General features: G+C 44.6%; 1 protein-coding gene across 2 annotated transcripts in view; it reads left to right on the forward strand.

Annotated features, from left to right (window-relative positions):
• Positions 1-13,160, forward strand: part of AHNAK (AHNAK nucleoprotein) — a 58,781-nt gene extending 45,621 nt beyond the window's left edge. The window contains exons 6-7 of one of the 2 annotated variants that reach the window (XM_063317263.1): positions 284-8,620; positions 8,837-13,160. In XM_063317263.1, the coding sequence (XP_063173333.1) occupies positions 284-8,620; positions 8,837-11,838 (11,339 nt within the window). In that variant the 3' untranslated portion in view covers positions 11,839-13,160. Of the gene's footprint in view, positions 1-283 lie in introns of both variants that reach the window. The other variant, XM_063317261.1, reaches the window with a different exon arrangement.
• The last annotated feature ends 449 nt before the right edge of the window (positions 13,161-13,609 follow it).

Raw genomic sequence — 13,609 nt, forward strand, 5'->3', positions numbered from 1 at the left:
CCCAGAATGAAGGGTGAAATGGATGTAACTGTTCCAAAACTTGAAGGTGACCTGAAAGGCCCAGATGTGGATATCAAGGGTCCAAAACTGGACATTGATGCACCTAATGTTGAACTTCATGGACCAGAAGGAAAACTGAAGATGCCAAAATTCAAAATGCCCAAGTTTGGAATGCCCGGCTTCAAAGCGGAAGGTCCAGATGTGGATGTCAACCTCCCAAAAGGAGACCTTGATGTTTCCGGTCCAAAACTTGATTTTGAAGGACCAAGTTTGGATATTGAAGGACCAGAAGGAAAAGTGAAAGGTCCCAAGTTTAAGATGCCAGAAATGCACATCAAAGCTCCAAAGATCTCCATGCCAGATGTAGATTTGCACCTGAAAGGTCCCAAACTGAAGGGCGATGTTGATGTTTCTGTTCCAAAGCTGGAAGGTGACCTGAAAGGCCCAGATGTTGATATCAAGGGTCCCAAGTTGGATATTGATGCACCAGATGTTGAAATTGAAGGTCCTGAAGGGAAGTGGAAAACTCCAAAGTTTAAGATGCCTGAAATGCACATGAAGGCTCCCAAAATCTCCATGCCAGATATAGACCTAAACCTAAAAGGTTCCAAAGTCAAAGGTGATGTTGATGTGTCAGTTCCTAAACTGGAAGGTAATTTGAAAGGCCCAGAAATTGACATCAAGGGTCCAAAGCTGGATATTGATGCACCAGATGTTGACCTACATGGACCAGAAGGAAAGTTGAAGATGCCAAAATTCAAAATGCCCAAGTTTGGAATGCCCAGCTTCAAAGGGGAAGGTCCAGATGTGGATGTAACCCTCCCGAAAGGAGACCTTGATGTTTCCGGTCCAAAACTTGATTTTGAAGGACTGAGTTTGGACATTGAAGGTCCAGAAGGAAAAGTGAAAGGGCCCAAGTTTAAGATGCCAGAAATGCACATCAAAGCTCCAAAGATCTCCATGCCAGATGTAGATTTGCACCTGAAAGGTCCCAAACTGAAGGGCGATGTTGATGTTTCTGTTCCAAAGCTGGAAGGTGACCTGAAAGGCCCAGAGGTGGATATCAGGGGTCCCAAACTGGACATTGATGCACCTGATATTGAACTTCATGGACCGGAAGGAAAGTTGAAGATGCCAAAATTCAAAATGCCCAAGTTTGGAATGCCCAGCTTCAAAGGGGAAGGTCCAGATGTGGATGTAAGCCTCCCGAAAGGAGACCTTGATGTTTCCGGTCCAAAACTTGATTTTGAAGGACCGAGTTTGGACATTGAAGGTCCAGAAGGAAAAGTGAAAGGGCCCAAGTTTAAGATGCCAGAAATGCACATCAAAGCTCCAAAGATCTCCATGCCAGATGTAGATTTGCACCTGAAAGGTCCCAAACTGAAGGGCGATGTTGATGTTTCTGTTCCAAAGCTGGAAGGTGACCTGAAAGGCCCAGAGGTGGATATCAGGGGTCCCAAACTGGACATTGATGCACCTGATATTCAACTTCATGGACCAGAAGGAAAGTTGAAGATGCCAAAATTCAAAATGCCCAAGTTTGGAATGCCCAGCTTCAAAGGGGAAGGTCCAGATGTGGATGTAAGCCTCCCGAAAGGAGACCTTGATGTTTCCAGTCCAAAACTTGATTTTGAAGGACCAAGTTTGGACATTGAAGGTCCAGAAGGAAAAGTGAAAGGTCCCAAGTTTAAGATGCCAGAAATGCACATCAAAGCTCCAAAGATCTCCATGCCAGATGTAGATTTGCACCTGAAAGGTCCCAAACTGAAGGGCGATGTTGATGTTTCTGTTCCAAAGCTGGAAGGTGACCTGAAAGGCCCAGAGGTGGATATCAGGGGTCCCAAAATGGACATTGATGCACCTGATATTGAACTTCATGGACCAGAAGGAAAGTTGAAGATGCCAAAATTCAAAATGCCCAAGTTTGGAATGCCTGGCTTCAAAGCGGAAGGTCCAGATGTGGATGTAAGCCTCCCGAAAGGAGACCTTGATGTTTCCGGTCCAAAACTTGATTTTGAAGGACCGAGTTTGGACATTGAAGGTCCAGAAGGAAAAGTGAAAGGTCCCAAGTTTAAGATGCCAGAAATGCACATCAAAGCTCCAAAGATCTCCATGCCAGATGTAGATTTGCACCTGAAAGGTCCCAAACTGAAGGGTGATGTTGATGTTTCTGTTCCAAAGCTGGAAGGTGACCTGAAAGGCCCAGAGGTGGATATCAGGGGTCCCAAACTGGACATTGATGCACCTGATATTGAACTTCATGGACCGGAAGGAAAGTTGAAGATGCCAAAATTCAAAATGCCCAAGTTTGGAATGCCCAGCTTCAAAGGGGAAGGTCCAGATGTGGATGTAAGCCTCCCGAAAGGAGACCTTGATGTTTCCGGTCCAAAACTTGATTTTGAAGGACCGAGTTTGGACATTGAAGGCCCAGAAGGAAAAGTGAAAGGTCCCAAGTTTAAGATGCCAGAAATGCACATCAAAGCTCCAAAGATCTCCATGCCAGATGTAGATTTGCACCTGAAAGGTCCCAAACTGAAGGGCGATGTTGATGTTTCTGTTCCAAAGCTGGAAAGTGACCTGAAAGGCCCAGAGGTGGATATCAGGGGTCCCAAACTGGACATTGATGCACCTGATATTGAACTTCATGGACCGGAAGGAAAGTTGAAGATGCCAAAATTCAAAATGCCCAAGTTTGGAATGCCCAGCTTCAAAGGGGAAGGCCCAGATGTGGATGTAAGCCTCCCGAAAGGAGACCTTGATGTTTCCGGTCCAAAACTTGATTTTGAAGGACCGAGTTTGGACATTGAAGGTCCAGAAGGAAAAGTGAAAGGGCCCAAGTTTAAGATGCCTGAAATGCACTTCAAGACTCCCAAGATCTCCATGCCTGATGTGGATTTGCACCTGAAAGGTCCCAAACTGAAGGGCGATGTTGATGTTTCTGTTCCAAAGCTGGAAGGTGACCTGAAAGGCCCAGATGTTGATATCAGGGGTCCCAGGTTGGATATTGATGCACCAGATGTTGACATTGAAGGTCCAGATGGAAAGTGGAAAGGCCCCAAGTTTAAGATGCCTGACATGCATTTTAAAGCTCCCAAAATCTCCATGCCAGATTTTGACTTGAACCTGAAAGGTCACAAAATGAAAGGAGATGTGGACGTCTCAGTACCGAACTTGGAGGGTGATCTGAAGGGCCCTGACATTGATATCAAAGGACCCAAACTAGATGTTGATGTTCCTGATGTCGATCTTGAAGGCCCAGAAGGGAAGCTGAAGGGGCCCAAATTTAAAATGCCTGAAATGCATATCAAGGCTCCTAAGATATCCATGCCAGATTTTGACCTGGGCTTTAAGGGACCCAAAATGAAGGGTGACGTGGATGTTACTGTGCCAAAGTTGCAAGGTGATCTGAAAGGCCCAGACATGGACATCAAAGGCCCCAAAATTGATGTTGATCTTCCTGAAGTTGACATTGAAGGCCCTGAAGGAAAATTTAAAGGTCCTAAATTTAAGATGCCTGAAATGCATTTCAATGTTCCTAAAATCTCTATGCCTGATATAGATTTGAACTGGAGGGGGCCTAAAGTGAAAGGTGAAGCTGATGTATCTATACCAAAAGTAGAGGGAGATTTGAAAGGCCCAAGTGTGGACATCAAAGGTCCCAAACTAGACATTGATGTCCCTGATGCTGAAATAGAAGGACTGGATGGGAAATGGAAAGGCCCCAAATTTAAGATGCCTGAAATGCATATCAAAGCTCCCAAAATTTCCATGCCAGATTTTGACTTGAATTTGAAAGGTCCCAAAGTGAAAGGAGGTGTGGATGTTTCTGTGCCAAAGCTAGAGGGGGATGTGAAAGGGCCAGAGCTCGATATTAAAGGGCCCCAATTAGATATTGATGCCCCTGATATCAGTGTAGAAGTACCAGAGGGAAAGATAAAAGGTCCAAAATTTAAGATGCCCGAAATGAACATCAAAGCTCCAAAGATCTCCATGCCTGATGTAGATTTGAACCTCAAAGGTCCCAAACTGAAGGGCGATGTTGATGTTTCTGTTCCAAAGCTGGAAGGTGACCTGAAAGGCCCAGAGGTGGATATCAGGGGTCCCAAACTGGACATTGATGCACCTGATATTGAACTTCATGGACCGGAAGGAAAGTTGAAGATGCCAAAATTCAAAATGCCCAAGTTTGGAATGCCCAGCTTCAAAGGGGAAGGTCCAGATGTGGATGTAAGCCTCCCGAAAGGAGACCTTGATGTTTCCGGTCCAAAACTTGATTTTGAAGGACCGAGTTTGGACATTGAAGGTCCAGAAGGAAAAGTGAAAGGTCCCAAGTTTAAGATGCCAGAAATGCACTTCAAGACTCCCAAGATCTCCATGCCTGATATTGATCTGAACCTCAAAGGTCCCCAACTGAAGGGCGATGTTGATGTTTCTGTTCCAAAGCTGGAAGGTGACCTGAAAGGCCCAGATGTTGATATCAAGGGTCCCAGGTTGGATATTGATGCACCAGATGTTGACATTGAAGGTCCAGATGGAAAGTGGAAAGGCCCCAAGTTTAAGATGCCTGACATGCATTTTAAAGCTCCCAAAATCTCCATGCCAGATTTTGACTTGAACCTGAAAGGTCACAAAATGAAAGGAGATGTGGACGTCTCAGTACCGAACTTGGAGGGTGATCTGAAGGGCCCTGACATTGATATCAAAGGGCCCAAACTAGATGTTGATGTTCCTGATGTTGAACTTCAGGGTCCTGAGGGAAAGTGGAAGAGCCCCAAATTTAAGATGCCTGAAATGAACATCAAAGCTCCCAAAATTTCCATGCCAGATATTGATTTGAATGTGAAAGGTCCCAAAGTGAAAGGAGATGTGGATGTTTCATTGCCAAATATTGAAGCACCTGATGTTGACATTCAAGGCCCAAAAGTGGATATTGACGTACCTGATGTTGACTTGCATGGTCCAGAAGGCAAACTGAAAATGCCCAAATTTAAAATGCCCAAATTTGGAGTGCCTGGCTTAAAGGGTGAAGGCCCTAAAGTGGATGTTCATCTCCCAAAAGGAGATGCTGACATATCTTCTCCAAAGTTGGATATTGAAGGACCTGAATTAGACATTGAAGGCCCACATGGCAAAGTTAAAGGTCCCAGGATTAAGATGCCAGAAATGCACATCAAGTCACCCAAAATCTCCATGCCAGATGTTGACTTAAATTTGAAAGGCTTAAAACTGAAGGGAGATGCTGATATTTCACTCCCAAAGGTTGAAGGTGAATTGAAAGGACCTGAGGTTGACATCAAAGGACCTACATTAGATATTGACACACCTGATATTGACTTGCATGGTCCAGAAGGCAAACTGAAAATGCCCAAATTTAAAATGCCCAAGTTTGGGATGCCTGGATTTAAAGGAGAAGGTCCTTCAGTGGATGTGGCCATACCCAAAGGAGAGGTGGATATATCTGGCCCTAAACTAGATATTGAAACACCTGATCTGGAAATCGAAGGCCCAGAAGGAAAATTGAAAGGTCCCAAAATGAAGATGCCAGAAATGCATTTTAATGTTCCCAAAATTTCAATGCCAGATATTGATTTGAATTTGAAAGGTCCAAAACTCAAGGGAGATATAGAAGGTGATATTAAGGGACCTAACATTGCATTGAAAGGACCTGATGTTGAACTGGAGACACCAAAAATAGATATTGAAGCAAAACCAAAGAAATCAAGATTTAAACTTCCCAAATTCAATTTTTCTGGCACCAAACTTCATACCCCTGAAGCTGATGTGAAGGTTAAGAAACCAGATGTTGATATCTCAGGGCCAAAGATGGGTGTTCAAAGTCCAGAAGTTGATATCCAAGGAAAAGCAAAAGGACCTAAATTTAAAATGCCTTCACTGAACATTTCCTCCCCTAAGGTTTCTATGCCTGATGTGGAATTAAATCTGAAAGGGCCTAAATTAAAAGGTGACCTGAATGTTTCTGTACCAAGCCTGGAAGGGGATTTGAAAGGCCCTGAAGTTGACATCAAAGGCCCCAAGTTGGACGTTGGTGCACCAGAGATTGATATTCATGGACCTGAAGGCAAACTCAAAATGCCTAAGTTTAAAATGCCCAAATTTGGAATGCCAGGCATCAAAGCAGAAGTTCCTGATGTGGACGTAACATTTCCCAAAGCTGATATTGAGTTGTCAGGCCCCAAAGTGGACATTGAAACTCATGACCTAGAAGGGCCAGAGGGGAAGCTAAAAGGTCCTAGGATTAACATGCCAGAAATGCAAATTAAAACTCCTAAAATCTCAATGCCAGACATAGATCTGAATTTGAAAGGCCCGAAATTGAAGGGAGAAGTCGATGTCTCAGTGCCAAAGTTGGAGGGTGATCTGAAGGGCCCTGATGTTGATCTCAAAGGTCCAAAAGTAGATATTGATCTTCCGGATGTTGATCTTGAAGGCCCAGAAGGAAAACTGAAAGGCCCCAAGATTAAGATGCCTGACATACATTTTAAAGCACCTAAAATCTCTATACCAGATTTTGACTTGAATTTGAAAGGTCCAAAAGTCAAAGGAGATATTGATGTGGAAACTCCCAGGCTGGAAAGTAACTTGAAGGGTCCAGAAGTAGACATCAGAGGCCCCAAATTGGACATTGATATCCCTGATCTTGACATAGAAGGGCCTGATGGAAAACTGAAAGGGCCAAAATTTAAGATGCCTGACATGAACATCAAAGCACCTAAAATTTCAATGCCAGATGTGGACTTAAATCTCAAAGGACCAAAACTCAAAGGAGATTTGGATGTCTCAGCCCCAGCACTGCAAGGAGATTTCAGAGGCCCAGAAATTGACATCAAAGGTCCAAAGCTGGATATTGATGCCCCAGATGTTGACCTACATGGACCAGAAGGAAAACTTAAAATGCCCAAGTTCAAGATGCCCAAGTTTGGAATGCCCAGCTTCAGAGGGGAAGGCCCAGATGTGGATGTAGGCCTCCCAAAAGGAGACCTTGATGTTTCTCTTCCCAAAGTAGATATTGAAGCACCAAGCTTGGACATTGAAGGCCCAGAAGGAAAAGTGAAAGGGCCCAAGTTTAAGATGCCAGAAATGCACATCAAAGCTCCAAAGATCTCAATGCCAGATGTGGATTTGAACCTCAAAGGTCCCAAACTGAAGGGCGATGTTGATGTTTCTGTTCCAAAGCTGGAAGGTGACCTGAAAGGCCCAGATGTTGATATCAAGGGTCCCAGGTTGGATATTGATGCACCAGATGTTGACATTGAAGGTCCAGATGGAAAGTGGAAAGGCCCCAAGTTTAAGATGCCTGACATGCATTTTAAAGCTCCCAAAATCTCCATGCCAGATTTTGACTTGAACCTGAAAGGTCACAAAATGAAAGGAGATGTGGACATCTCAGTACCGAACTTGGAGGGTGATCTGAAGGGCCCTGACATTGATATCAAAGGGCCCAAACTAGATGTTGATGTTCCTGATGTTGATCTTGAAGGCCCAGAAGGGAAGTTGGAAGGGCCCAAATTTAAGATGCCAGAGATGCATTTTAAGGCCCCTAAAATCTCAATGCCAGATGTGGACTTACACTTGAAAGCTCCCAAACTGAAAGGGGACCTGGATATCTCAGCTCCAGAGGGTGATCTGAAAGGCCCAGAAATAGACATCAAGGGTCCAAAGCTGGATATTGATGCCCCAGATGTTGACCTACATGGACCAGAAGGAAAACTTAAAATGCCCAAGTTCAAGATGCCCAAGTTTGGAATGCCCAGCTTCAGAGGGGAAGGCCCAGATGTGGATGTAAGCCTCCCCAAGGCAGACCTTGATGTTTCTCTACCCAAAGTAGACATTGAAGCACCATGTTTGGACATTAAAGGCCCAGAAGGAAAAGTGAAAGGGCCCAAGTTTAAGATGCCTGAAATGCACATCAAGACTCCCAAGATCTCAATGCCTGATATTGATCTGAACCTCAAAGGTCCAAAACTGAAGGGCGATGTTGATGTTTCTGTTCCAAAGCTGGAAGGTGACCTGAAAGGCCCAGAGGTGGATATCAAGGCTCCCAGGTTGGATATTGATGCACCAGATATTCCTGATATTGAACTTGAGGTTCCAGAAGGGAAGCTGAAAGGGCCCAAATTTAAGATGCCAGAGATGCATTTTAAAGCGCCTAAATTCTCTCTGCCTGATATGAACTTGAAAGGTCCCAAGATGAAAGGAGATGTGGATATAGCTGTTCCAAAGATGGAAGGTGATCTGAAAGGTCTGGAAGTAGACATTAACATTCCTCAGATAGATGCTCCTGGCATTGATATTGAAGGGCCTGAAGGGAAAATGAAAGGCTCTAAATTTCAGATGCCTGAATTTAACATCAAGGCCCCCAAAATTACCATGCCAGATGTGGATTTCAACCTCAGAGGTCCTAAAATGAAAGGAGACCTAGATCTAGAAGTATCTGCTCCCAAAATACATAGTGATTTGAAGGGGCAAGATATTGATATCAAGGACCCTAAACTGGATGTCTCGGTACCTGATGTTGAACTGGAATGTCCTGAGGGAAAACTTAAAGGTCCTAAGATCAAGATGCCTGAAATGCATTTTAAAGCTCCCAAAATTTCCATGCCTAATTTTGACTTGAAAGGTCCCAAAGTGAAAGGAGATGTAGATGTTTCTGTGCCTAAGTTAGAAACTGATCTGAAGGGTCCTGACGCTGACATCAAAGGGCCAAAACTAGACATCAGTTTTCCCGCTGTTGAACTTGAAGGTCCTGAGGGAACTTGGAAAGATCCCAAATTTAAAATGCCTGAAATGCATATTAAAGCCCCCAAAATTTCCATGCCTGATGTAGAGATTGGTCTGAAAGGTGACCTAAATGTCTCTGGACCCAAACTTGAAGGAGATTTGAAAGGTCCCGAAGTTGACATTGCTGCTCCCACTGTTGATATCCAAGGTCCAGATGGAAGAGTAAAGTTACCCAAGATGAAGCTACCCAAATATGGTATCTCTGAGTTCAAAGGAGAAGGACCTCAGTTGGATGTAAATCTACCTAAAGGAGAGTTGAAAATGTCAGGTCCTGATATGAACATTGAAGTTCCCAGTTTGGATATCAAAGGACCAGAAGGACAATTGAAGGGCCCTACGGTGAAGATGCCTGAAATGCATTTCAAAACACCGAAGATCTCTATGCCAGAAATTGACTTAAATCTAAAAGGTCCCAAGGTGAAGGGTGATGTTGATGTCTCCATTCCAAAGATGGAGGGGGACTTAAAAACCCCAGGGATGGCGATCCAAGTACCAGGAATTGAAGCGAAAGGTCCAGAGATTGACTTGGAATGTCCTGATGTGAATATTGAAGGGCCAGAGGGCAATGTTAAACTCCCCAAATTTAAGATGCCGAAATTTGGGTTTGGCGCAAAGAGCCCCAAGGCTGATGTGAAGTCTCCCACTTTGGATGTGTCTCTTCCGGAAGGTGAACTGAACGTTGAGTCACCCGATGTCACCCTTTCTGCCAAAGGGAAAAAAAGCAAATTCAAAATGCCCAAAATCCACATGAGCGGACCTAAAGTCAAAGGCAAGAAGGCTGGTTTTGATGTGAGTGGAGAAATGGATGCCAGTGTGAAGTCGCCAGATTTAGAAGGAAGCCTCTCTGTCCCAGAAGCATCACTGAGAGGAGATGCTAACATCAAATCCCCCAAGGGAAAGAAACCAGTGTTTGGAAAACTCTCCTTCCCTGATGTTGAGTTTGATATAAAATCACCCATGTTCAAGGCTGATGCTTCTTTGCCTAAGGTGGAAGGAGATGTCAAGATGCCAGGAATAGAGGTTACATCGCCCAGTCTGAAATCGCCAGGTCTTGATGTCTCCATTCCCAGTGGAAGCCTTCCTGATGTCAAAATTGGAGGCCCTGGTGTCGGTTTTAAGGACCCCGAGTTCAGGCTCGCAGGTGGAAGCGTTGACCTGGTTGGTCCCAAATTGGAAGGGGATCTGAGAATCTCCAGCACTGATGCAAATCTTACTGCTCCTGACCTCAACCTGAAAGGTCCATCAGTCAGTGCACCCTCGGTGGATATTTCTGCACCTTCCATCTCTGCCCCCAGTCTTGATGTTAACTTGAAAGGACCAAAGCTGAAAGCTGACATTGATCTCCCAAGTGCCGAAATCCAAGGCCCAGAAGGGAAGCTAAAGTTCCCCAAGTTCAGCTTGCCCAAAATTGGGAAGCCAGGTGTGAACCTGGAGGGGCCAGGTGTAGACGTTCAAGGACAGCTGCCCTCAGCACGCCTTGATGTCTCCTCCCCACGTATTGGAGGAGAGGCGAGCATTCCTGAAATCGATGTGAACCTGAGAGGACCAAAGCTCAGAAAAGATGTGGGTCTTTCTGGTGAGATTAAAGCTCCAAAAATTGACCTTGGCATACCGGATGTTGGTGTTAGTGGATTTGAAGGGAAGTTTCAGATGCAGACATCTCCAGGTTTGGATGTCAATGTAACTGCTCCAGACATCGATATGAAAAGGCCGACAGTTAAGATGACTTCGGAGGGAGGCATTTCTGTACCTGATGTTGACACAAATCTGAAAGGACCAAAGATCAAAGGAGATCTCGGCATTTCTAGTAGCATGACATCCCCCAAGGTGGAAGGCTCCGGAGGTGGAATTAAACTTCCCTGTATGAAAATTCCTCAGTTTGGCATCTCTGGTGTGCATGATGAAGGAGGGAGTATTTCAGGACCACAGATCAAAGGACCTGAAGTAGACTTTGATTTGAACGTGAAAGGACCAAGTCTGAGGGGTGACACCCAGATTGCTGCCGACCTGAAAAGTCAACACATTGGAATGGAGATGCCAGGCATGAAGATTTCTGGCATGGACTTGGACACTGGAACTCCTGATATCTGCTTGAGAGGACCTTCCCTCAGTGTGACAGATCCCAAAGTTTCTGGGCCAGGCTTTGATGTCAATGTGAAGGGGCCCAAGGCCAAAGGCGGGATTGACCTTTCTAGTGATTTCAAAATGCCAGAGCTAAATGTTGGTGCCAAAGGGACAGGAGGCCTTCAGTTTTCAGGACCAAAGATAGGGGGTGATCTCAGTGGTCCTAAATTACATATCAAAGGTCCTTCCATTGGGGTGGATGTTCCACAGGGCCGTTTAGAAAGTCCAGCCGGGAAGGTGTCATTCCCTAAAATGAAAATACCGAAATTTGTGGTTGCAGGGCAGGAACCAACGGGAAGGGAAGTGGGGGTTGATGTCGAGTTTCCCCAGCCACCACAGGCAAGTCTCCACGTTGGGGCAGGGACTGTTGAGCTAGAAGAGCCTGACCTGAAGTTGAAGAAATCAAAAATTAAAATGCCCAAGTTTGCATTCTCAAAACCTAAAGCCAAAGGCAGTGTTGGCTCCCCAGATGTCTCCGTGTCTGTGCCAGGGGGTGAAGGACAGCTCAAAGCCAGCTTAGGTTCCTTGGAAGGCGATGCAGAAGTTGGTGAAGCTGCTGCCTCGCCCAAAGGGAAGTTCTCCTTCTTCAAGACCAAAAAGTCTCAGCACCGGTCGTCATCATTCAGTGACGAGCACTCCTCACACTCCACCCCAACCGGCACGCTGGAACATGAAGGAGACAAGGGCAAGCACGCCAAAATCAAATTTGGCACGTTTGGGGGAATTGGGTCGAAAAGCAAGGGGTCCTACGAGGTCACAGGAAGCGACGACGAGGCAGGGAGGATGCAAGGCAGCGGCGCGTCCCTGGAGTCCAAAAAGTCTCAGCTGTCATCGTCCTCGAGCAATGAAAGCGGGACGAAGGCCGGCATCCAGGTGCCGACAGTAGAGTTGACGGTGGCGAAAAAGAAAGAGTAGGCCAGGAAAACTCCCGTGTACATAGAGCCTCTGTACATAATTTCCCTCCCATCCTCTCCCTGCCTCTGTATATACATTTCCCAGCTTTGAATACTCTGCAACGAGACAGGTGGTCTACGGTGAAATAGTAGGGCTGGAGAGAAAAGCAACTACTCTTTTACTGCAAACAGGGAGGGTTCCACTGACAGATTTCTATCTTCCAGAGATCAAAATCACCCGAAACTGATACAGTGACTTCCATGAACATCTGCAGGGGACGGTGGGCAGTTGTATCATTTGCACAATTTGCGCCACGATGTCGTGACATGCGTGTCATTCTGGGTCCCACCGGATGCCTCTGGCTGTTGGCTTGGGTCGTGAATATCCCAGAATGCCTCCCGTGACGCGCTGTGGTGGTAAGAGCAGAATTGTGCCAAGATACGTATGTATTAAAAAACAAAAAAGCAGCAAGTACCTTAAAACAGGCAGCTGTTGGGTCAGTCAGCTGTATCAGTTCGACTTCAGTCAATATAATTCATACAGAATTACTGATGAGCAAGGGGCAAATTATTGCAAAGGGAGAAGTAATAAATTTTTAAAAGCCTGGATTTATGTGATATTTAAAGCTGTGCCATAAGGAAGATAGATGTACAGTTCCTTGGAAGTATTTTGGATGATTTACGTTCAGGCATAGGATTTGTGCTTTGTATGCCAAGAGCTTTCTGTTTACCTAAGCAAGCTTTGATTGAGATATATTATATATATATTTCATTTCACTGAATATCTTCAGTGTTGATCCATGAAAACGTGTTAATTTTAACTACTAGAGGTTTTTTTTTTTTGCTTTTACCTGCAGGGGGGCTAAAAGGTTTATCATTTAAAATTATGGATATATTAAAAAGAAAACACTGCACAATATACAGATGCAAGTGAGATGTGTCACATTTGGAGTTTCGTTACAACAAAAACAGGCAAGCTTTTCATTTGTTTGATAGAGGACACAACTAATTGCAATCAAATATGCACATGTAATTTATTTGTTGTTCCAAAGATGCATTATTATTACAAAATAATTCAAGCTGTAATCCTTCTGACATCATCTTAGTTGTTTCTGTATATTTCTTATTTTTGTAAAAGAAAGAAGTTCTCTTAGTTGAGGAGCAAATATTTTTGTCATAATTCCCTCCCAACAGATGCAGATTGTTACCTTTTGTCATTAACTGTATCTTGATTATAAAACAATACAAAGAAAACTCTTTTTTCAGCACTTTAATGGCAAATTAATTGAGAATGTATGGAAACTGATCTTGTAAAATGCAAATAAACTGTTTATTAACCTTCTAGCCTCTGGGCTGTTTTTGTGGTGGTTCGGTTGCAGCTATTATATCCTTGAGATGTCCACTTTTTCAAGCAAGGCAGAGTAGACGCATTTGCAAAGGCAAGAAACTTTCCAGGCAGAAACTGCTGTGGAGGAAGCTGTCCTGTGACCAACAAATTGCCCTAATATTCAGCTGGAAAGTCAGTTTGATATGGAATAGGAGAACCACCATTTCTGGCTTGTAAAAGTAAATACATGTGCGTGCACATAAATAACACTGCACACTGCAAAACAGGCATCTCCAAATTCCACCTGTGCTCCAGAACCCAAAGACAGTGCAGGGCTGTGTTCCTCGAGCTTGGCAGCTTTAAGGTGGGTGGGTTTCAACTCCTAGAATTCCCCAGCCAGCATAGCTTTCTCCCAGTTGCAGCTACAACTATCTAAATATCACCAGAACTGGTTATTCAGGCAGAT

This window comes from Candoia aspera, chromosome 17 (genome assembly GCF_035149785.1).
Source record: "Candoia aspera isolate rCanAsp1 chromosome 17, rCanAsp1.hap2, whole genome shotgun sequence".
NCBI classification, from domain to species: Eukaryota; Metazoa; Chordata; class Lepidosauria; order Squamata; family Boidae; genus Candoia; species Candoia aspera.